Source organism: Caloenas nicobarica, chromosome 17, assembly GCF_036013445.1.
Source record: "Caloenas nicobarica isolate bCalNic1 chromosome 17, bCalNic1.hap1, whole genome shotgun sequence".
Lineage (NCBI taxonomy): Eukaryota > Metazoa > Chordata > Aves > Columbiformes > Columbidae > Caloenas > Caloenas nicobarica.
The window spans coordinates 13,009,661-13,034,398 of record NC_088261.1 but is presented as its reverse complement, the minus strand read 5'-3'; the positions used below and the strand labels follow the sequence as shown (position 1 = coordinate 13,034,398).

Here is a 24,738-nt window from a genome sequence, read left to right as displayed (position 1 = left end):
TCCCTCCTCTGACAGTGTCCATGCCCAGAGCCAGGAAACGTCTAACAGCAGCTCCATCACCCAGTTCCTCCTCCTGGCGTTCACAGACACACGGGAGCTGCAGCTCTTGCACTTCTGGCTCTTCCTGGGCATCTACCTAGCTGCCCTCCTGGGCAACGGCCTCATCATCACCACCATAGCCTGTGACCAGCACCTCCACACCCCCATGTACTTCTTCCTGCTCAACCTCGCCCTCCTCGACCTGGGCTCCATCTCCATCACTGTCCCCAAGTCCATGGCCAACTCTCTGTGGGACACCAGGGCCATCTCTTACACAGGATGTGTTGCACAGCTATTCTTGTTTGTCTTTTCCATTTCAACAGACTATTTTCCTCTCACGGTCATGGCCTATGACCGCTACGTTGCCATCTGCAAACCCCTGCACTACGGGACCCTCCTGGGCAGCAGAGCTTGTGTCCACATGGCAGCAGCTGCCTGGGCCTCTGGGTTTCTCATTTCTCTGCTGCACACGGCCAATACATTTTCACTGCCACTGTGCAAGGGCAATGCCCTAGACCAGTTCTTCTGTGAAATCCCCCAGATCCTAAAGCTCTCCTGCTCACAATCCTACCTCAGGGAAGCTGGGCTTCTTGCACTTGGTATATTAGTAGTATTTGTGTGTTTTGTTTTCATCGTGCTGTCCTATGTGCAGATCTTCAGGGCCGTGCTGAGGATCCCCTCTGAGCAGGGACGGCACAAAGCCTTTTCCACGTGCCTTCCTCACCTGGCCGTGGTCTCCCTGTTTGTCAGCACTGGTGCATTTGCCTACCTGAAGCCCCCCTCCATCTCCTCCCCTTCACTGGATCTGGTGGTGTCTGTACTGTACTCTTTGGTGCCTCCAGCAGTGAACCCCCTCATCTACAGCATGAGGAACCAGGAGCTCAAGGATGCCCTGAGGAAACAGATGACTGGATTTCTTCTGAAGCTGTAAAGTGTCTCTGTCTTCTTCTACATAAGAGTTATAGTCTAACTCATTGCAGGTTCATCCTGTCTGCAGTACTTTTTTTCTCTAGTTGTATTTATTGTGATAATGTTGTAATTCCCTCTGCAATTCACTGCCTGCTTTTCCTTTCTCACTGAGTGGCTGTGTCAATGCGGAATGGTGCTCTCTGTGTATAAGCAAAATAAAGAGCCCTTCAGCAAATACTTTTCTGCTGACATCCTAACTCCAAGGCCTTTTTGGAGCTACGGGGATACTTCCTGTGTGCATGGGTGGAGGGGAAAAGAGTCCAGCCTGGCAGCACTGCCAGGGAGCAGCAGCGCTTGGCCTTCCAGAGCTGTTCTCGTTCCACTCCCACACTCTCCTTCTCATCCCTTGTATTGGTGCAAGGCCTGAGTGCTCTGGCAGCCTGGTCACCGTCCTGCTGTGTGTGAGTCCTGTGAGCGCAGGCAGGGACAGGCAATGGGCACCTGTGGGACAGAGCTGGCCTCAGAGCAGCCTTTCCAGATGGCAAGGTGATCTCCTCAGGGCTGGGCCTGAAGGTTTAGGTCTTCTTATAAAGTTTCTCTCAAGGACGTTTCCATTACAGTGGCTGACAAATTGAAAAAGCTAAAAACTGTAGGCCTGCAGGGCTGGGGCATTCAGCAGTGTCCTCTCACAGCCAGGCCTCCTGCCAGAGACTGTTGCTCCCCACCTCTCCAAATTTCTGTTTCGATCATTGGCCCCCTGGCAGTTGCATCACTTTTCTTTACCTCAGATTCTCCACTCAAGTTTGCACCTGATTGTTACAGCTTCTCTGCACGAATTACTTCATGCTTTCTTTAGAGATCTGGATGTAAATAGGCACAAAGAGGCTTTTTAATTGGCAGAAAGCGAAAAAGATAATGAGAAAGAAAACACAACAGAACATAATGAACAATAAACTATACTCTATCGTTAGTTTAAGCCACTTCCAGTGAGGTCCATCGCCACAATTGAAGAGTTGCCTACAGGGAGTATGAGAGTGACAGCTGAAAGACAATTCAGCTTTACCTGCCTGAAGCTCAAAGCAGAGAAAGGTGACAGGCTCTGAATGAGCAAAGAGTGAGAGGAGAAGAACCTCTGGAGAACAGTGGAAAGTGCAAATGTCCAGACAGGCTTCTGAAGAGATGACTGCAGACATGGTGGGTTGAATAAGGACAGGTAGAAACACCTGGATGTTCAGGGGGATTAAATACACAGTATCATAGGCAGAGTTCTGGAAATACAAGCACAGGGTAACTACAATATGTCTTCTCCTGCAATTCATACATATTGTAAAAATCCATATTTCGGCAGGACAGAAATTCATGGACATTTTATTTAAAACATTGAATCATTTCAGCTGATGAGTGAGTTGTGGTTTTGTATTGTTTGTTTGTTTGTTTTTTGAAGAACTGAGAGCAGTTCTCATGTTTTCAGGCACAGCTCCATGGTCTGACCATAAGCCCCCAGTGCAAACCTCCAGAGGCCCCAGTATACCTGAGGTATCTTCCTGGGACTGGCAGTTAGCAGACAGGACTGATAGAGCCCTGTCGCTTCCATCATGTACATCTGGTCTTCAAGACTTCTATGCTTAATTAGATAAGTTTCAAGGGTGTAGTGAAGGAGGAAGGTACAGAAAGAGCACTTAGAAGAAGTGACAGGAGAATTCTCCCATTGATACTGCTGCAGAGTGTCCCCTGAGGAGGTGTGGACAGGAAGGAGCAGCAGTCTGCCTGAGGTCCATCACTGTATGGAGAACCTGCTCCTCACCTCCCCAACCCCGCCATGTCTCTCTGTACACTTGACTGTGTTAGTGGAAAATATTCATCCATGTGACACATGTAAGGTTTAGATCCCTCCCAGAGATCTCCTCATCTCCCCAGTTAGCCCAGAAAGAGACACACACACACACACAAATGGGTCTGGGATGGACTATTCTTGAGCTCGAACATCACAGAATCATAGAATATCTCGAGTTAGAAGATCCCCATAAGGATCAATGAGTCCAGCTCCCGGCTGCTAGCACAACCACATAACACTAAACCACAAGACAAAGAGCATCGTCCAGACACTCCTTGACCTCTGACAGGCTGGGAGCCGTGACCACTTCCCTGGGGAGCCTGTTCCAGTGACCGACCACCCTCCAGTGAAGAGCTTTCTCCTCATGTCCAGTCTGAACTTCCCCTGATGCAGCCTCATTCCATTTCCACCTGTCCTGTTCTCACTGGTCACCCGAGACAGGACATTGGCCCCTCACCTCTGCTGCCTCTCTGAGGAAGGTGCAGACTGTGATGAGGGCTGTCCTGCTTTTCGTTAAAACAAGACTAATTGTATTTTAGTGAATTTTCCTTTCAGCTTAAGCTCTTCTAAGTAACTGCATATTTCTGCAGTTGGCTGCATGTTTTTCAAACACCGTCTGCTCCAGTGCTGACAACGGCCAATATTGACAGTTTTACTGAGCTAACAGTAGGGCTGGTATGCAGAAAAGGCCTAGGACTAGATCTTATTGCTATAGCAGCCAACATCGCTGGTGAATCTCTTATGTCCCATAAGTGAGAGGGTTGTACTTGCAGGGAGGGGTGGACAGAACGAGTGACGCCAATTGAAAACCGAGTTGTTCCATGCCATCCACGTCATGCACAGTTTAATGCTGGGAGATCACAAGGGTCTCAGGCTCTTGGTGCATGGCCGGCATCTCAAGAGGAGCCTGCCTGTTGTCCTGCCTGCAACCCTGATCCTGGTTCCAGTCCTTGCATCCCTGAATCCAGTTCCTGTCCACTGCGGAGTCCAATCCAGGACTTCCTGATGTCTTCCCTGCAGCCTCTGCTGTGACACCAGCCCCTGTGGCAGCATTTTGGCTACTATGGGCAATACAATACAGGTTTTGTATATTGTGCCTTATTAGTATTAGTATTATCTATTATTAGTATTATCTCATTATTAGTATTATGAGGAAAGTTTTAATTTTTGTCTCGTTTTGGTTTTTTTGTTTATCCAACTTGTAAGTCTCTCTCCCTTTTCCTCCTTTTCCCTTTCCTTAGTGGGGAAGGGAGTGTGGTCAAGAGAGAACATCAGCCACACTTTATTGTTGCCACTGTGCTCGGTGCTGGTGAGGCCGCAGCTTGAATCCCGTGTTTGGTTTTGGGCCCCTCATCAGAAGAAGGACATTGAGGCACTAGAGAGAGTGCAGAGGAGGCGACAAAGCTGCTGAGGGGCCAGAGCACAAGTGTGATGAGGAGCGGCTGAGGGAAGTGGTGGGTTCAGCCTGGAGAACAGGAGGCTGAGGGGAGACCTGATCGCTGTCTACAACTGCCTGAAAGGAGGTTGGAGCATGGAGGGTGTTGGTCTCTTCTCCCAAGGAGCAAGTGAGAGGACAAGAGGAAATGGCCTCAAGTTGTGCCAGGGGAGGTTTAGACTGGAGGTCATTAGGGACATGGGTTAGTGCTAGAGTTGGGTTATGTTTGGACTCCATGAACCTGATGGTCTCTTCCAACCAAAGCGATCCTATGATTCTATGGAGAGATGATCTGAAGGCAGGTCGGGAGCAGATCCTGAGGCTATGCCGGGGGTGGGCACATCTGGCTCCTCACAGCAGGATTTTGGAAAGTCCCTTCCCAGCTGTGAGCGCCAGGCGAAGGGCAAGGGGCAGAAACAGCCCCCACCCCTGAGGGCCCTGGCCCCCAACTGGCCTCTGTCCCCAAACTACTCAAACTTCTAAACAGGCTCTGCCTCTACCTGAATGATCTTCAGTTTTAAGAAAATGCCAAACAAACGTGTGCTTCTGGATGAGGATGGAGCAGGTTCAGGTCCAGGACCAGGGCTGCTGCAGGAGCAGGTGTCTCCAGCACAGACAGGCTGGGGGGACCTGTCGACCTCGGCACCCCTGGGCCCCACCATGGCCCAGTTCAGCAGCCCTGGGCCCGAGGGCTCAGCCCAGGGACAGCCCCACAACCAGGGTCAGAGCGGTTCCTGCTGCTGCCCTGAGGGTCACCAGCCCCAGTCAGCCCTGGGCCAGAGTGCAGGTGTCTGAGCTGGGCTGAGGTGGAAGGGGCTGGAAAACAGCTCATCGGGAGGAGAAGATGGGAGAAGGTGCAGCGTGTGTGTGGCAGCGGGGATGAACTGACACCCTCAGTTTGGTATCTGGATCAGTGCTGGGCTTGCACATGGACTAAGCCCCAGCTCAGAGCACAAATTGCTGTTGCCGGCCCTGGGTGCCAAGCGCTGTTCCTGCTCTCTCCTCCCTGGTGTGACTCGAGGAAATGACTGCCCTGCCTGCTCCTGCCTTGGGGTTGGGGAACTCGGGGTCAAAAGGAAAGACAGACTCATGTGCTTATGTGATCTCTGAAGTGTCCTGAGATTGCTTTGCTAATCACTCTGTAACGGTTCCTGAGCTATTAATTCGATTATAGGCACAGAGAGGCAAATGAGGCATGAACCAACTTTCCAGTTAAGGTGTCCTTCTTAGAAAAAAACACACTTCCATTTTCACATTGGTAACACACTGAAAGATGGACACTGAAGCAGCATCTGCCTCTTGTGAAAACAGGTAACAACGGATGGTTCCATTGATCCTTAGTTGCTTCCTGCACAGGAAAACTCTCCATTAATTTAATCTTTGGTGTACAGGCAGGGCCTTGCTGATGTTCCTGTGGAGGCAGCAAGCATGTGGATGTCAGGCTTTCTGCAGATTTGTGACTGAGTTTTCCTGTTTTCCCTAATAAGGAAAATCTTGCTGTGGACTCCTGAAGTCTCCCATAAGCTAATGGGTTCAGAGAAGGATGGGGAGCTGCAGTTAGCTCAGGGAGGACCAGTCAGCATCACAGGCAAAGCAGACTGGTACTCGACTTGGTGAACATTAATGGAATTTATTGATAGATGAAACTGGCCCCTCTCCCCCGTCTTTGGGCGGATCACCGTGCACCCTGAACCGATACAGGCAGGTGTGGTCCGGGTGGCCCCAGTTGCTCAGCACTTGCAGCTGGATGTAATTCACGACCCCAGGGAGCTCGTTCTGAAACGACAAGAAGAAATGAGTTGCCTTTTCCTCTCTGGTACGTGACCACTGACAGAAGTGCCGCAGCGACGGCCTCGTTCAACAGCTTCCTTCCAGCTGCCCCGCGAGGGCTTTGGACCTGTCGTGGGCAAGATGTCCTTGTCCTGCTCTACCTCGTTGGGCCATGAGAACTAGTAAAGGAAGAAGCAGCACCCAGATGCCTCAGCAAATACGCTGGAAAGTTCTCGCCTGCTTTGGGGCACAGGCTTCCACAGTCAGAAGATCCAGTGGTGGTATCAGGAAAACAGCTCATTGTCTTCTCTAGAAAGCCAAGGAAACAGAATGGCCTCCCTGTCACTGCTCACTGCCAGCACCAACAGAATCCTCAGGAAGCCCAGTATTTCTGGTCTTTAACTGGCAGAGCAGCAGTCGTGCATCCTACGGGATGTGGCCTCTTGTGTGCACTTGGGGTCCAGACAGTCAAGTTGATTCTAGTTTCAACTGTGGCGCTTCTAAGTGCTGAAGTTTAAACCCAAAATGAAAGAGAAGAAGAGCGGCAGTCCAGCCATGTGCCACCAGAAAGTTAAATCAGAAGAAAGGCCAGCGTGGCACACGTTCAAGGACAGGGCTGCCTGTAGCCCTTTGGCAGGGAAGCCTCTCCCCATCCAGCCGCATTTCTCCTCCTCTCCTACAGTTCTCCCCCCTCTTTGTCCCCATACCTTCAGCTGGAAGGTCTGACTGGGATTCAGCACTGCCAGGAAGGTGAACTGTCCCAGGAATGTTCCCTGCTCGTCGTGTTCTTCCTTGAAGCCCTACAGAAGGACAGGGGTGGAGAAAACAAGAGCGTCTGGTGCACCATGGCAAGACAGATCTTCAGTTTGGGATTATTTCAGCTACGTAGTCCAAGGACCATGAGCACAAGGAAAAGACAAGAAGCTGCAGGTGGGCAGCACGCCACACTTGCCTACTCAGTGAGTCCAAGCTGCCAGTCAGAAAAGGAGCAGACGCTCCCAGTGAGAGGGAGGTAACCTGAGGATCACAAATGCCACTGGCATTGGAAGCCAAGAAGGTCTAGCACCATGCACTGTCCAGCTCCTTTTCCCTATGGCTCCTGGAGTAGCCTCTTGCCCCAGAAGCTTTTTTTCAAGTGGTCCATTGAATAAAAGAGGAATACAATGGGAAGGGAGCGACTCCAAGGAGCCTGTTTGTTCTGAGAGCCAGGAGGAACCTTCAGGCCACTCCACTCTCAGAACCACCTTCAGCCCCTGCTTAGAAATGCTGTGCAACCCCCTGCCCCCCACTCCAGAGAAATCACTTACGTAGACAGCAAAGTCCTTTGGAGCTCCGGAGATACTTTCTCCATGGAACGCTGTCCCCGACACATGGTCCATGCTGACTGCTCTGGGAATCACTGGCTCAGACAGCTTGATGAAGACCTGTCCTTGAGTTCCTGGGAAGGGCCAGCAGCTTCCAGGATGATTTTCTGGCTGAACAAAGAAGAAGAAACTACATTGACATGGAGAAGGTTGCCCTGGCCCTCTCCCAGAGCTCTGCAGGCACCTCTGCCCTTCTCCTTCTGTGCCGTGCAGACAGTTTGCACAGTGACTGGGCAGACACAGACTGCAGGAGCAGCCTGGCCTGGTCGAAACTCCCACCGAGAACCTGGGGCACTCTGGGACAGGAAATACTCAGCAGGGAGACACAGGAGGAGAGCAGGTCCATGCGAGAAGGAGGCAGGAGAAGAAGCTTCGAGGAGCAAAGACGGGGGGAAAGGCAACTCCAGAGCAGCGTGTCTGGTTCATCCTCCTGACCTCTCTTTTACTGCTTCTTGGTGCTCCTACCTCAAGAACAAGCTCAGGGGACCTCATGTAATCCATCACCGGCATGGAGTACAGGAAGACTTTGGCTTTGTCATTCCGGAGGGATGGAGAAGTCCTTGAATGAATGACAGCAGCCCCTGGAAATTCAAACATGAGCAGAATCATCAGGCAGTGTTGGGAGGAATATTGCACTGTTGACTTGAAAAAGCTTCTCAGTTGGCATCCATGTCCTACAGTGGGTTCCTCTCTTTCTTACTGGAATGACCCCTCTAGAACACACAGCAGGGAGTCATGGGGCTGTGCAAAAAGACAAGAATGCGAACCAGGCTTTCTGTGCTTCCCATGGAGTCTGGCCCATTACAGGCTCTGTCAGTGGGGGCACTTGTAGGGCACAAGGTGACCCTTGACTTCTCGTCCCTTCTCTCCTACCCCTGGGCACGTTCCAATGCCCATCTTGTCAATCTGGACAGGAAGCGCTTTGGAACTGGTTTGTTTGTACAGTGTCACGGTACCTGCTGATTTTAGGGCGTAATCAGGCATTGGGACCTGCATTTCTTCCAGCTTCTCCAGGGCTTCATTGATGATCTCCTGAACCGCCTGGGAAGGAACACAAAGGAGAGCGCCTGTTGGAAGGAAAAGGAAGGGGGCAAGCAGCTCCCCTGCAAGGCCAGCCAAGGTGAACGGGGACAAGGCCCATATCAGATGGAAGGAACACTCAAATTGCCCGGAAGCCTCCCAGGTTTGCTCTGCTGTGATCGATAGGATCAGAAAGGGGGGGCTGCTCACTCCAGTGCTCTGAATGCTGGAGCTGCAGGAAGGGGCTTTTCCCGTGGAGAGGCCCCAGGCCAGGCAGCACAGACAGACAAGGAAGCGTGGCCATGACAGCACTTGTTCCAGCAGCACCAGCCTGTTGGCTGTGACAGGGAATGGAGTAGGATACGTGCCGGAGGGAGGATAAAACCCCTGAGGAGATCCTTCTGCCTTGTGCTTTACCTGTCCAGTAAAGCCTGGGAGCCTTCCCTGCTTCACGCCTTCATGGAGAGCCTGCTCAGCCACATCCTTTGCGCTCCAGTGCAGATTGTAAAGCTGTTCCTGGACCTTACGGAGCTGGTCTGGCAGGGGTTGAGTTTTGATCAGGTCTCCTAATTCCGCTGCAGTGCTCCAGAGTGATAAGGCGCCAAGTCGTCCCACATGGAAAACACCTGTCAGACACACACCAGAGCTTAGAACTTGGTCTAAGGCTGGGTTGTGCCTTGGGCTGCCCTCTCCCCTTTCTGTGTCTCTCCCAAGTGCCATTGTTGTCTCTCCTCTTATTGTCTTTGACAGTGGCCATCATGGCGTACGGGCTCCACAAGAGATGGACGTTCCCTGCCCTGGACTGTGCTCCTTGTCCTGCAGAAGATTTTCATCCCCCTGGGGCAGGAGAGCTCAGCCACGGCCTCTCCCTCGGCTGAAGAGAACTGGCTTAGCCCCCCTGGGGAAGGCAAGTCACCCCTTCCTCACCCCCACACCCGTCCTGCTGGAGCAGGGACTGGCACAGCTCTGTCGGGGACTTTCTGCTCTCAGCTGAGCTCCTCTGGTCACAGCGGGGGAAGCGGACCAGGGCAGGATGGAGCCCTGAGTTCATCCTAAAGCACCGTCCTCAGGTCAGAGCTCTGCAGAGACTCACCGAGAGAGAACAGGCTGAGAAGCAGCACCAGGAGTGTTGCCTTCACTGCCTTCATCTTCCTGCAGAGCAATAAGGAGGAAAAGCCTGGTGAAGCTGGCGGTTCCCGTGCAGATCAGCAGCAGACTGGAGAGCAGCAGCAGGGACTGCAGCCCTTGAGCCTGGCGTTCCTGGCATGTGCGTTGGCTTGGTCCTGCACCAGCTCGAGTCACTGCTGGGGTTGTCACCAGCTGCACTAGTGGGGGATTTGTCACGGCAGCAATTGTTTTGTTAGGGACAAAGGGCTCAAGATTGACTCTGGACTAAGAGCAGGAGTTGCAACAAGAGCTGTGGCCACACTTCCCGTCTGTGGGGCTGGACAGGTATTCTTTGGAAATGGAAGGCACATGACGAACGCTGTTTCTCCTGCCCACCACCCGATGGGCACTTGTGCTGATCCTCTTTTCCACCCTCTCAAGAGAAGGTTCAGCCTGTACCCCTACGGCAGGCTGTATCGGGGCCACTGCTTGGGACTCCCTCCATGCGATCCAAAATAGACCTGTCCCTCATTCTGCAGAGATCAAAGGCTTTCTGGGCCTTGCCCCTGTGGTCATGAAGAGACTGAAAGGCGGCTGCTGCCTTCCACCAGCTCCAGAGCGAGCTCTCAGGCTGCCCTCGTGTTCCTCTCCTGTCCACCCTCCACCCACCCCAGCTGATGAGGTTGAAAACACACCTGGGCAAAGGGGAGGAAGATTTTTTAACATACCCGTTCAGATCTTCTGCCTTTTCCGTCTGTCTCTTGGTACCTGCTGAGGTGCAGGCAACAAGCATCTGACTCGCTCACGAGTGAACCAAAAGCTCTGCGATCTCAGTTCCCTCAAGATCGAGAGTGACAAAGGCGCAGGGAGACCCCTGCTTTTATACCCTGCTGTGCCGACCTCAGCGCTGATGCTGCTTTGTGACATCAGCGGCAGTGGGCGATGTCACAGTGGAAGAGGCTGCACCACGTTGGGAGACAAAGTCCAACCTGACAGCAGCGGGTTTTGCAGTCCTCTCTGCAAGGGCAGAAATCCTTCGCCATAGAAAGACTGGAAAGGTACAGGAACATGTTACTCTCAGAAAACAGACTCTGTCAACCACTCTTCCTCTTGCTTACTGAAGTTCAGATGGTGTGAGAAAAAAAAAAAACACAAAAAAGCAAGATTCTTGTTCTTATTTTATGGAGCCCATTATATCAGCCACTCAACATTAAGTCCAACTCCAGTCTGAACCTCAGAATAAGAAATGCCATCTTAAAATTTCCAGGAAATGGAAGGGCTTTGAAGTGGCAAGACCAGAAAACATTCACGAAAGCAGCGCCATGCAAGTCCACAGCCCTGATCACAGACCACCTGCCCCGTTACCTAAGGCAATGATGTTCTCAGCTGATTTGCAGCCACTGACATCTGGAAAACAGCAAAGGGTCTCTTGTTGTTTAGCGCCGAGCACGTAGGTTGACACTGGATCTGGTAAGAAAAACATCCACAGTCAGTCTGGTTTCATTGGAGGACATCAGGACAAGTTCAGTTCACATTCACAAGGAAGCACAGCAGGTCCCACCAGTCCCTACAGACCCCGACACGGCTCCTGTGCAGGGTCCCGAGGCGCAGTGAGCGCAGAACAAGAAACCTTCCTTCAAAAGAAGGTCCCCAGCCGGCTCTTTCCCCAAGCTGCACAGAGCAGCAGCTGAGAACAACCTCTGCCACAACTACACCCGGCTCTGCCGTCTGCAGGAGGAGACCAGCTCCTAAATGATCCCCAGCCCTACAGACACAGATCTTCCCCAGGGCAGTGCTCAGCAAATACCAGAGCACAGCGACGCCTGGTCATTCAGTTGAAGCTGCCGGGGAGAAGGACAGAGGACTAGAAAGAGACAAATCAGACAAGAGAGAAGATAGAGGAGCCCAGAGAGAAAGAAACACACAGGGAAAAGGCTGGAGACATGGAGAGATCAGGACAAATAGGGACAAGGAGTCGTGACAAGAGAGGGAGGAAGAAAAGGAGGGTGGAGGAGCAGGACAGAGGGACAAGGGGATGGGAAGGAGAAGAAGGAAAGTTGGGTAGAGAAAGACAGGGACAGGGAGGGGGATGTACAGCTGGAGAAAAGGAAGGAGAGAGAGCAGAACAAAGGGACTGAGAAAGAAAGGGAAGGTCAGATGGGGATGAAGTGTCTCAGAAAGGGAGAAAACCCACAGTGAGCTGGAGGAAGAGGAAAGGAGGGCTGAGAAGCAGCAAAGAGGAAGAGACAAAAAATAAAAGGCAGAGCCAGCTGGACAGGGGTCGATTGCCAGAAGCAATGGGACAGGCAGCGGGGCAAGAATAAAGACAGAAAAGATGGGGACAGGCAGCAGGACAGAGGGACAGTGAGAGGATAAAAGGGGCAGGGAACAGGATATACATGGAGAAACAATTAGCAGTAACAGAGAGAAAGACAGAAGAGAAAAAAAGAGATGAAGAGGGACATGGGACAGGGAGAGAAAGAAAGAAGGAAAGGGAGAAGGACAAGGATGGTCAGAGAAACACAAAGACAGGGAGCAGGACAGGGCAACACAGACAGAGAAAAAAGGGTCAGGGACGCAGCACAAAGGGAAAGACAAAGAGCAGAGACAGGCAGCAGGGCACAGATAGAGGTAAAAAGGCCTGGGCTGGGCAGCAGGGCAGAGATGGAGACCAAAAAGCAGCTTTGGGCTGCAGGACAGAGATGGAGTGAGAAATGAAAGTGACAGGGAGCAGGAGAGAGTGACAGAGAGAGTGGAAAAACTACATAGGGAGCAGGACAGCAAAACAGAGCAGGGGACAGACAGGGAGAAGGGCAGAGAAACAGAGAGGGAATGAGAGGGGCAGGGAGCAGGACAGAGAGCTGGAGCAGGAAGGGAAAATGAGATGGGCAGCAGAACAAAGGGAAGGAGAGACAAAGACAGGGGCAGGGAGCAGGACAAAGGGGTGGAAGAAGAAAAATGTAGTAATGGTTCAGGACTGAGATGAAAAAACAAATTAAAAATACACCGGGACTGGGATGGAGTGACAGAGAAAGGGCAAAGGAACAGGGGGCGGGACAGCACTGAAGGAATAAACAACTGTGGTGGGCAGTGGGACAGAGAGATGGAGAGAGGAAAAACAGAGCAAGAGAGAGAGGAAAGAAGGGGCAGCAGCTGGACAGGGGGATACAGTGAGAAAAGATGGGACCGGGAACAGAACAGAAAGGAAAGAAAGAAAAGGACAAAAAGACAGCAAGAGGGAAAAAATGCACAATCAAGCAATCAGGTCAAGAAGCCGACACCGGGGGTGCAGCAGCTGGGGAGAAACCGGGGACACCAGAGACCCTGATGAAGCCTCTCGAGTACCAAGGATGGACTTCAGCAAAGTTATGGCGGGGTTATGGAAATAATTTATGTTTGATGCATTAACTAAGCAGGAGAAACGAATGAATATGCAAGAGGTGTATGTAAGAAATACCAAGAAGTGAGAATCACACACGCTCGATCAGAGCAGCAATCTTCCGAGTGTCCGGCGCTGTAACAAAAGTGCTGCTTTTACCACTTTCCAAACCGTGTCAAAGAACCTTTTTGCCGACTTTTCGGTACCATTTCCCCCCGCCCAGGAGAACAAGGCCAGAGCAGCCCACGCACACCTGAGCCAGATGCAGCAACAACATCCCCAGGGCCCCAGTTGCAGGAAAAAGGGCCCCAGGGCTGGGCCGGGGGCTGCTCAGCCTTGGGGCAGCTCCACGGGCGCCACGGCAAAGCTCAGCCTGGCCGCCCGCAGAGCCGCCGCCTCCTCAGCCTGGGCTGCGCCGCCATTGGGCGGGAGGGCTGTCAGTCTCCTCCCCTGAGGTGATGTTTCCTCTGATTGGCTCGTTGGGATTTGTCCCGGACTCCTCCTATCAGGTGATGGGTCAGATCGCTTGTCAATCATGAGGGTGCTGCACTCCCGCCAGCTGTGATTGGTGCAGCCAGCACGGCCCGCCCCTGAACGCTGCCCAGCTCGGTCAGCTCTCGCCACCTTTCCTGCAGGCCTCAAAGCTGGATTGGCTGGTTACCTATCAATCACATGACTTGCCCCGCCTCCTCAAATGCCATTGGCTGTCCTGGGTCCCCTGACTCCCCAAAGACTTCCAGTTGGTTGTTGCCAGGCAACGAGCTCCACCCAAACATGAAACTGTGGGCCCTGATCAGAGGCCGTGGGTGATAAAAGACACGTTGGGATCCCGAACATGAGCATTTGGGCCCCAAGAAGGAGGCTCTGGGCACTCAAAAGGACGGGCAGATGCTGCAGATGGCGCTTTGGGCCCTGAACACGAGGGGACCCTCTTGGTTCCCACCCGAGCTGGGTTTGGTGCCCGTGACCCCACGGAACAGACACCTGTGCTGTCCGGAGTGGCCACGGAACAGACGGAGCCCAAAGCCACGGACTCCATGAGCTCAACAGGGAGTTGTGACATTTCATGGACGTTTCACAGGGCGGCCCATGGGCTGTGGGCAACTGTGTGTGTGTGACATCAAAGGGTGGGCAGGGGAGCGGTGGTTGGTGAGGACGTATTGGATCGTGTGGGACCTGAGCCTGACGCCCATGGGGTGGAACAAGGGCTGGAGAAAGGACCGTCGTGTTGAACCCCAGCCGGTAACTGAGCCCCACGCAGCCGCTCGCTCCCTCCCCGCAGCGGGACGGGGGAGAGAACCGGAAGAGTAACAGTAGAGAATACTTCTGGGTTGAGATAAAAAGAGTTTAGTAATTGGAATAAAAAAAATAAAAATAAAAATTTAAAAATGAAATTAAAGCAATTGAAATTAAAATATGCAATATTAAAAATTATACCTATGATAATTAAAAAGAAAATACCAAATAGAAACCTAAAAAAGCCATAGAATCATAGAATTTCCTGAGCTGGAAGGACCCACAGGATCGTCAGGTCCAACTCCTGTCCCTGCCCAGGACACCCCACAGTTCACACCGTGTGTCTGAGGACGTTGTCCAGTCTCTTCTTGAACACTGTCAGGTTGGGGCCGTGACACCTCCCTGGGGAGCCTGTTCCAGTGTCCAGCACCCGCTGAGTGAAGAACCTTTTCCTCATGTCCAACTGACCCTCCCCTGGCACATCGTCCTGACATTCCCTGGGTTCTGTCACTGGTCACTAAGGAGAAGAGTTCTGTTCCTGCCCCTCCAGCTCCTCTTGTGAGGAAGATGTAGACCGCCAAGAGATCTCAGTCTCCTCCAGGCTGAACAAACCCAGTGACTTCAGCTGCTCCTCATATGCCGTCCCCTCCAAACCCTTCCCGGACTTCGTAGCCTCTTCTGGACACTCTCCAGCAGCTTTATCTCCTTTTGATCCTCTGTCCCCAGCCCTGCACACAGTGAATGCTCCAGGTGAGGCCGCCCCAGCGCAGAGCAGAGCAGGACAATCCCCTCCCTGCCCGGCTGGCCGTGCTGTGCTGGATGCACCAGGACACGGGTCCCTCTTGGCTCCAGGGACACTGGTGGCTCATGTTCAACTTGCCGTTGACCAGAACCCCCAGATCCCTCTCCGCAGAGCTGCTCTCCAGCATCTCGTCCTCTAGTCTGTCTGTACAGCCAGGGTTGCCGTGTCCCAGGTGCAAAATGGTACCCCCAGAATATCTGACACCATTTGTGCTCACTTGGGTTCATCTCGCCTCATGTACATGGTGTTCACACTCACATCTCATCTGTACAATGCAAACATGGACTTCTGACCCACTCATTCAGTGTCTTTCTATGGAGGGAGAAAGAACCTCTCTGAGCTGGGGTGAGAGGCCAGTGCTGGAGATGGAGGTTGTGAGGGATTGGTCCATGATGATTGGGGCAGATTGCATTGGGGGTCCAGTGCACATGGCACAGCCCAGACCCTGCTCTGCTGGTCCTGCAGGTCTCTGGCAGGAGGCCTGGCTGTGAGAGGACACTGCTGTGTGCCCAGCCCTGCACACACACACTGTTCAGCTGTGCCCTGGTGTTTTGATCTTCAGGCCGCATTCTCAGAAAGTTCTTGAGAAAATGTTTGAACGAAGACCTAGGCCTTTCACCTTTCTCGTGGAAAGGCTGTTCTGAGGCCAGCTCTGTCACAGCAGTGCCCATTGCCTGTCCCTGCCTGCGCTCACAGGACTCACACACAGCAGGACGGTGACCAGGCTGCCAGAGCACTCAGGCCTTGCACCAACACAAGGGATGAGAAGGAGCGTGTGGGAGTGGAACGAGAACAGCTCTGGAAGGCCAAGCGCTGGTGCTCCCTGGCAGTGCTGCCAGGCTGGACTCTTTTCCCCTCCACCCAAGCACAGGAACTGTCCCTGCAGCTGAAAATAGGCCTTGGAGGAAGAATCCCAGAGAAAAAATCACTGTAGAGCCCTTTATTTTGTTTAAATCCACAGAGAGCATGGCTGCATATCTACGCAGCCAGTGGTTTGAAAAGGAAAACCAGAGAGTGAATTAGAAAGGGGATGACAAAAATATCATGACTGATTAAAAAATAAACACCACCAACACACAAACACACAGGTCTGGACCTGTAATGAGTTACATTAAAGCTGTTATCTGTTAAAGAGAAGATGACGGGCAGTTTATTCTTTTTGAAAAGCATCCCACCATTAGTTCCGACAGAGCACCCTTGAGCTCCTGGTTCCTCATGCTGTAGATGAGGGGGTTCACTGCTGGAGGCACCAAAGAGTACAGAACAGACACCACCAGATCCAGTGATGGGGAGGAGATGGAGGGGGGCTTCAGGTGGGCAAATATGGCAGTGCTGACAAACAGGGAGACCACGGCCAGGTGAGGGAGGCACGTGGAAAAGGCTTTGTGCCGTCCCTGCTCAGAGGGGATCCTCAGCACAGCCCTGAAGATCTGCACATAGGACAGCACAATGAAAATGAAACACACAGAAATTAAACAGGCACTAAAGACAATAAGCCCAGCTTCCCTGAGGTAGGTGTCTGAGCAGGAGAGCTTGAGGATCCTGGGGATTTCACAGAAGAACTGGTCGAGGGCATTGCCCTTGCAGAGTGGCAGTGAAAATGTACTGACTGTGTGCAGCAAAGAATAGAGAAACCCAGTGGCCCAGGCAGCTGCTGCCATGTGGACACAAGCTCTGCTGCCCAGGAGGGTCCCGTAGTGCAGGGGTTTGCAGATGGCAACGTAGCGGTCGTAGGACATGATTGTGAGGAGACAATATTCTGCTGTACCACAGAAAAAGGAAAAAAAGACCTGTGCAGCACATCCTGTGTAGGAGATGGCCCTGGTGTCCCACAGAGAGTTGGCCATGGACTTGGGGACAGTGGTGGAGATGGAGCCCAGGTCGAGGAGGGCGAGGTTGAGCAGGAAGAAGTACATGGGGGTGTGGAGGTGCTGGTCACAGGCTATGGTGGTGATGATGAGGCCGTTGCCCAGGAGGGCAGCCAGGTAGATGCCCAGGAAGAGCCAGAAGTGCAAGAGCTGCAGCTCCCGTGTGTCTGAGAATGCCAGGAGGAGGAACTGGGTGATGGAGCTGCCATTGGACATTTGCTTTTCCTGAGCATGGGGCAGTGTCATGAGGAAAAAAAAAAAGACAGTGAGAAGCCAGGGGAAAGTCCTCTGACAATAATCAAACCAACTCCCATAGACCCTGCCCTGTTACACACAGACACCCTTTTCTTTTTCTAGGAGAACTTTCTTCAGCACTGTGGCTGTAGCCCTGCTTGGTGCTGGCCAAATGTGCAACCAAAAGCAGGGCCTCTGCCCACGGGCTCTCGCTAAGTCAGCCCAGCCCTGCTGAAGTGCATTCAGGGAACGGTGGGGACTGTCCTGGTTCTGCTAACATAGAAGGGCTGTCAGCACTTGCATTCCCAGTGATAAGTAACAGAGATGGTGAATGAAGTTTAGGAGTTCCAGGGTTTTTACACCTCTCCCCATGGTCACTGCAGATTTTGTTGGGTGTCATAAACCCTCAGCATTTCTACTGTGCTCAGGGAGAACAGAGCGAGTCCTGCAAAGCAAGAGAACGTGTGTGGCTTAGTGCAGAGTGAGGGCAGCTGCTCTGTCCCTCTGTCTTGCTCCCAGCTGCCCTGGGCTGGCAGCTTTCTGAGATGGAGGCTGATCACACTGCCATGCTACCCTGAAAAGCCACCAGGCACTGCTGAGAGCAGAAGGATGCACCTCAGGCCACAACATGACTAAACCTTTCCCAAGGTCTCAGTACCCCACATTTACTCCAGAACACACATGGCTCATTCCCCAGCCCCACAGACTGTCCCACAGGGCAGAGGAAAGCTGGGACACGTGTTCCCATGGACACAGCTGCAGGAAAGGACCCACAAGATCAGGCTGTGACTGCAGCTGAAACTCCCATCCCCAGAGAGCCTGACAGCAAGAACCAGATCACAACAGCAGCGACCCAGAGCAGTGGAGCAAGAAGGAAAATGCGGTGAGGGTGGGTGTGAGAGAGGCCAGGGCAGGGGCAGCCGGGCACTCAGACAGCGTCACCCTTCCCCAGCTGTGCAGCCACCTCCCACACACCAACATTGCCGGGCAGCTGCTCTCAGCCCCTGTGCTCTGCAGAGGGAACTGGAGCTCTGGCTGCACAGGAGCTGCTTCATGCCTTGGAGCCCCCGGCCCTGAGGGCAGAGGCTTTTCTGGGTGGGAGAGGAGGCGAGGGGGCTGCTTACAGGAGGGATCTGCATTGGAGGGCTTCGTACAGAGTTTCCCGCATTCTCCCTCCTACAACATTTCTGTTTTCATTTTCCTCTCCTTCCCAGATCATATCCTTGCTGCAGGGAGATTTTCCTCCTGGGAGGTGTTTCCCTGTCCATGTCTTTTCCCTGTCAGCACTCACAGACCATCCCACCCTCTGTGCCCTCACCCTGGCCCTACAGATCCTGCCTGTTTGCAGGGCACTGCCTGGGGGCATCTTCCTGTTTGTTGCATGGAAAACAGGACAGGTCAGCCTCAGGCTGGTGGGTTCAGCAGAGGTGGTGCTGCTGCTGTCCATAGGCAGAGGAGTGGCTGAAGGGATGTTCCGAGTCTTCTGGCAGATGTGCTGATCACTCAGAGTTGCAGTGCAGGAGTCTCAGTGACTTGTTAAAACTTGAGACCTCCTTCTGCATTTATCCTTTCCTACACCTCCCTCCCCCCAGTCTTGGAAGAGGAAACTGAAAGGACAGACTCAGGAAAGCTCATTATCTTTACAGTAATAACTCCATAGACCTTCTCCTTGAAACCTCCAGTTGGAAGTAGTCTGCAGTGAGCTGGAGCTGTGAGCAGCCCTGACCCACGGAGAACCCAGCAGCAGAAGGACCCTGCCCTGCCAGGGGTCTCTCCTTCCCCCCACAGCTTCTCCCCTCAGTGCTGTTGGGATCTCCCCGGGCAGGCTGAGCGCTGACCCTGGCAGGCGGCAGAGTCCCTGCCCCGGCACAGCCCTGGGGTGCAGGGACCCTGCTCTGCAGGACAGCCCTGGGCAGCCCTGGGTGCTCCCCCTGCAGTCACCCTCAGCAGAAGGTGCCATCATGCCCTTTCCCACTGACAGGGCAGCAGGGAAGCTCTGCTCTGGAGTGTGTTCTGCTCTACAACAGAGATAGTGTGAGAGAGACCTGACAGATCCTGCAAACTGTGTCATGTGCCAGCTTTAGGAGATCCCTCCAGGAAATGCAGCTGCATTGTCCTACATGCAGAGACTTACCGTGTTAGGACTGTTAAGATTTGTCTCTCAATGAGCCCTCAGCAACGTACCACCTACATTGCCTTTCCCCTCTCTGTGCCTGGCTCCTCTCCCCTCGCTGCTGCAGGCAGAGCCCTCAGCCCTGCTGCGCTTTGCAGAGGAGCTGCTCCTGGGCAGAGCTGTCTCTCTGCAGCGCTGCCGCTTGCCATGAGCTCCCTCTGTCCCAGGAGCCCAGCCCAGCTCAGCAGCACAGGAGCAGCCCATGATGTCCCTTTCTCTGGCCCCTCGAGGCTCCCTCCAGGAGTCCCTGGGACTCCAGGGGAACAGCCTTTGAAACAATCTCAGGTAATCAGTGATGTAGATTTTCTCTCTTCTGCACAGAGACTTCCTTCCAGCATTGTGTTCTTTGTATTTAAAAATAAATTGGTATGAGAATCATCTTTTCTTCTCCCGTCATTCGACAGGACACAAGGAATGTTACAGGAAATGATCTAATTTCTCCAAGCTGGGGGAGGAATATCTTCAGTTGAGGGAATTTAGCCATTTGATTCTGATTTTATACTCCTAGGAGTAGAGAGACATTCAGCAATCTTTGGCCATGTCATGTCAGTGCTTTGAAGCAAAGCCTTTGCACACATGGGCTCTTGGACACTTGGTACCAGGTTTCCTTGGGGCAGGTCAGAGCTGGGCTGGTGCCACAGCTGGGGTGGTTCAGCCCAGATGTGAGGCAATGTCCTCAGCCAGGGACCTGACTGGGGGAGCTGGAGCTGTCAGTGTTGCAGACAGAGCTGTGACACAGACGGAATAAACTGCCAAGGCAGGGTGGCAGAAATTAGTTCGTCTCGTCTTCAAGGACATCAGCCTCCAAGCACAGCAACAGTCCAGATCAAAACTCGGTCTAGACGTGTAAGGCAATACAAGGAACAGTTAACTAAAAAATAAAGACACGGGGTGGCCAGTGATGAAATTAATAAGGGAAAGAGTTGAGAATTTCTTTGTCCTCTTGTCCTCCATCTTCACCAGCAAGGTCTCTCTGGACTCTGTGACTGGAGGAAGAACAACCAGCAGTGGATGGAGATCAAGTCAGGGGTCACTGGCACTAACTTAATCCTTTCCAGTCTGTGGGACAGGAGGGGCAGCATCCCAGGAGCTGAGACAGCAGGACCATGTCACAGTGAGGCCACTCTCCACCTTCTTGGAAACCTCATGGAGACTGGGGGGACTCCCTGACCACTGGCAGCTCTCACATATTGTCTGCACTTCTCAAAAATGGCCAATGGGTGAGAAGGAGAACTAAGGGCTGTGCCCCAGAACATGTCCACTGGGACCCCATTTCGGGGTGTCTGGAAGAGAAGGTGACAGGGTTTACCCAGGGCAGGTTGTGTCTGTCCATCCTCTTTGCTTCCTGTGAGGAAAGGACAGGGTTGCAGGACGTGGGGAGAGCAGTGGTGGTCTGTTACCTGGCAGTCAGCAAGGCATTCAGCATCATCCCCCACAATATTCTTGTGTCCAAGGAAGGATAATAGGATCTGCATTGGTGTGTAAGTAGATGCGTAAAAACAATCTGGATAGTTGGGCTTGGAAAGGTGCTATAGAAAGGGAGAAACTTCCCAATCCTGAGGACAGTCAAGCACTGGAAGCTGTTTCCCAGGAGTGCACATCCACTCTACCCCAGAAAGTGTCCAAGATGTGTTTGGATAAAGCCCTGAGTACGCTGGTCTGACCCTGCTTTGAGCAGGAGGTTGGTCAAGAAACCTCTGGAGGTCTCATCCAGCCTGAATGATGCTGTCCTTTCATCCCCTTCAAGTGTTCAATTCAGGGAGAGCTCTCAGGATCTCTCTAACTAGAGGAATAATTCACATGAGGTCCAGGGCTGCTTTACAAGTGCCCCCAAACAGTCCTGACCACATCTTGTGCATACCTTTTCATTTGCCCCAACCCAGCATCTTCTTTTTTGCTATGTCCTCATGCCCACCTTGTTGTCCAAGTCTTTGCTTCACCAGCCTCCAGGGACAGGGACCTCGACTGGTTGTTTCCTTCACAGCTGTGTCAGTGATGGCCCTTCGTGGGGTCCCAAACACCCTCAGAAACTTGGGGTTTGCTTCTGCCTTTCACTTCCTTAGAGCTTTGTTCATTCTTTCAGCAGCTGCAGTTCAGGATCACAGCACCAGAGGGCTCACTAATATCTTAAAATGCCCTTTCATGGCAATCCTCTGTGCATCATTTTCCAAAAGGCTTCAAGTCTGGTGTGGGTGATGAGAGAGATTTCAGGAACAGCCAAACAGAGAGCATTTCCATAATAAATAGCCATAAACCAGTATTTCTTCTGTTTCCTTCCCTGCTCACCCTTCCCTCCCTTTCCAGAACAGGTGGTCTCAGCAGTCTCCTGTTCATATTGATCTGGAGCGTCTCCTGATAAAGATTGAAGATGTCAGAAAAGTGGGTGCTTAAATCACCTCGTGAGTGAGGAGACAGGCCAGGACAGCTCAAGAGGAGTCACACTCCTCTGGACCAAGAGGTGGGTGTTTTTGGGAATCTCAGGTGCCACAGCACAGCGATACTTGTGTTCTGGGAGCTGGTGAAATGACCCATTTCCTTTTCTGTCATGGTGTCTGAGTTTTCTCAATTAACCCCTGACTTGAGCCCCATCGACTCCTGGGTGTTCTCCAGACTCCTGACTTCAGGAACAAAGCCCCAGCAGACCTTGCTGGTGAAGATGGAGGCAAAGAAGCCATGAAGTACCTCAGTCCTGTCTGCTTCTACTCTTACAAATTCCAGCAGCAGGTCCATGTTACCCTGGTTGATTATTTTACTGTAAGGAAGCAGTGTCAGCTCATCTGGCTGCCCTCAGCCTCCCCTGCAGGTTTCAAGTCCAGGGCAGCTGTGGCATCATCGCCACATCAATGGAAAACGTTTCTAAATTCCTTCTTTGCAGCTCAACACGCTCCCACCTCCTCTGTGTTGCCTTTCTGCCCTGGAGCTCCATCAGTTCAGATGAGCAGCCTCACAAGATAAATGCTACTTCTTGTAGGTACTCAGAGAGATCATTCGCGTTCTTAGAGCAGGCTGTCCTGTAAGGCCTGTCAGACTTCCTGAGCTCCTTCAGCCTTCAGAGCTGCTTCCCTGGCACCACCTCTATCAGCGCCCCCAGTCATGCCAAAGTCTTCTCCTCTGGAGCCCACCAGCCTGTGCTCTGCTGCTGGCCTTCCTCCCTCCCCTCTGGTGCCTGGGACCCCACTGTTTCTGGTCACACCAGCCAAGGTGGACACTGATGTTCACATCCTCGACCAGCTCTGCCTTGTTTGCCAGTTCCAGATCCAGGTGACCATCACCCTTGTTGACGCACCAGGCAGACATGTTAAGAACTTGGCCCAAGATCCTCTGGACTGTTGGCACCTGCCACTTTGCCTGGCCAGTGAATACCAGGGCAATTACAGTTCCCCATAGGAACCTGCTCATTGACTGGAGACTTCCTCTGGTTGCTGATAGAACATCTTTTCCATTTCTTCTTCATGGTCAAGGAGTTTGTAAAATCCAACACGTTGTCACCCTGTATTGGGTTTACATGGCCAAGTCTTGGAACTGGGCTGAGTGTGGCTGTGCTAGAGTTGTCACCTCTCTGAGAAAACAACAGGAGTTTGACCGACGTCAGACAGAGCCGATTTCAGCTGGCTCCAAGATGGACCCACTCCTTGACAAATCTGAGACACTCAGTGATGCTGACAGCACCTCTGTGATATTGTATTTGAGAAATGGTAAAAAACACTGCACAACAGCAGGTGGGAGAGAGGAGGCAGGGAATGTGAGGGAAAAAACACTGCAGACACCAAGGTCGTACTCCATGGGACCCAAGTAGTACCCTCAGCAGGCCAAAGCCTGCTCTCCTGAAATCCTGCTCTTTGCCTTGTTATCATCTTCCAGGAGCCTCAACTCTCCTTTCTCATCCCTGACTGCTACATCCCTGACCAACTCTTTCTGGTTTGTAGGTGGGAAGTCCCACAGGGCAGCTCACCTCACTGACTCCTCAGTCACCCGTGTCAGGAAGATGTTGTCAATGAGCTCCAAACTCCTCCTGCATGGCTGGTACCTTGCAGATATTGAGATATCTTAGGTCTGCTGTGAAGAAATGGCCCTGCAAACATGAGGCTTCTTTCATCTGTCTGAAGGAGGCCACATCTAATTCCTCTTCCTCATCAGTGAGTCTGTAGCTGATGTCCACCCACCACAACATTGCCCATGTTGTTCTGCCCTCTCATGCTGACTCCTCAGCTGTTCAGCTGATATTCTCTGTCCCCAGGCAGAACTCCACACATTCCTGCTGCTCCCTTACATAAAGGGCAACTTCCCCTTGGAGTCCAGACCTCTGGCATGATGAGCACCAGACCCCCAAGACCCCCCAGTTTCTCCAGGAGGGGCTATTTGTAGTGCCCTGAAACTCCTCATGCTGTTATCTTTGGAGAGACACCCTCATCAGGACAAGCCATCTGCAGGTAAACATCAAGAGCTGACCACAAATGGATCTTCAGTTCAGGGAGAGTCCAGACCTTGAGAAACTTTGGGATTCCGCCATCTGAAAGCTCTGCAGGAGCCTTATGGGGGCAGGAGAATAACCCCATCCATCAGGACAGAGCAGGACCTGACACGCTGAGCAGTGACCCTGAGGAGAAGGGCCTGGGCACTACAAGGGCCGCCACACAAGCCCGTGCTGCACGCTCACCATGAACAAGGCAGCTGCACACAGGGCTGCATGAGGAGGAGCGTGGGGACCCAGACACCTGGAGTTCTCATCCCATTCGGTTCAGCACTGGTGTGACCCCACACACACGGGTGTGTGCCAGTGTGCGGCTTCCCAGTTTGGAGAGCTAGGGAGGAACTGGAGAGTGTAGGGCTCTGCCAAGGCAGGGTTCAGGACCTTGTGCACATGGTGTGGGATGCTGAGGGACCTGGGCTGCTTTGGTCCAGCAGCGCTGGGGAGGCTGCAGCAGTGTAGGAGGAGCCTGAGAGTGCTTGAAGGGTGGTTTCAGAGATGGTGGAGGTTTTCTTCATAGTGGGAAAGAGCTTGAGAAAAAAATAATGCCACAAAGTGCAGGTGGGTAGGTTCCAGCTGGACATGAAGAGAAAGGAATGTGAGCGGAAGGGCAGTGCTGTGGTGGAGCAGGTCACCCAGAGGGAGTCTGCATCAGCCCAAGGCTTTGTGCTTCAAGGAACAGCTGGGGAGGATGGAGAGATACCAGCAAAGGAAGGAAGATGCTCAGACAAGAGCAAGGTGGGGCAGCAGGGGGGATGTCTCCAGCCTGCAGGGAAAGAGGTGCAGGTGGTGCCACACCATAGCACAGGCTGTCGTGGAGATGATCACGGATATAAAGAGGCTGAAAGCCCCCAACAGACATGAGCTCCTTCTCCCCTTAGCTATGGCTGTTGTCTCCACCTCTGATGCCTGTGAGGAGACACCTTGTCCTTACAGCACAGGGGCCTCATGGCCTCCTTGTCCCCAGCCAGGAACCTGGGAGCTGTTGGACCATAGTCCTGCCCTTGGCCTTGCACAGCCCCACATCACACTGTCCCAGGAACAGCCCTGGGCAATGTGGGAGGGACAGGATCTGCCTTCCCAGGGTTGGGGGTCAGGGC

General features: G+C 52.7%; 1 protein-coding gene across 1 annotated transcript; it reads left to right on the top strand.

Moving 5' to 3' along the window:
* Positions 1-382: 382 nt before the first annotated feature.
* LOC135995535 (olfactory receptor 14J1-like) lies at positions 383-23,482 on the top strand. Its single transcript, XM_065646913.1, has 2 exons — positions 383-880; positions 23,408-23,482. The coding sequence occupies exons 1-2, from the start codon at positions 383-385 to the stop codon at positions 23,480-23,482; spliced, it is 573 nt and encodes a 190-aa protein (XP_065502985.1).
* Positions 23,483-24,738: the final 1,256 nt, after the last annotated feature.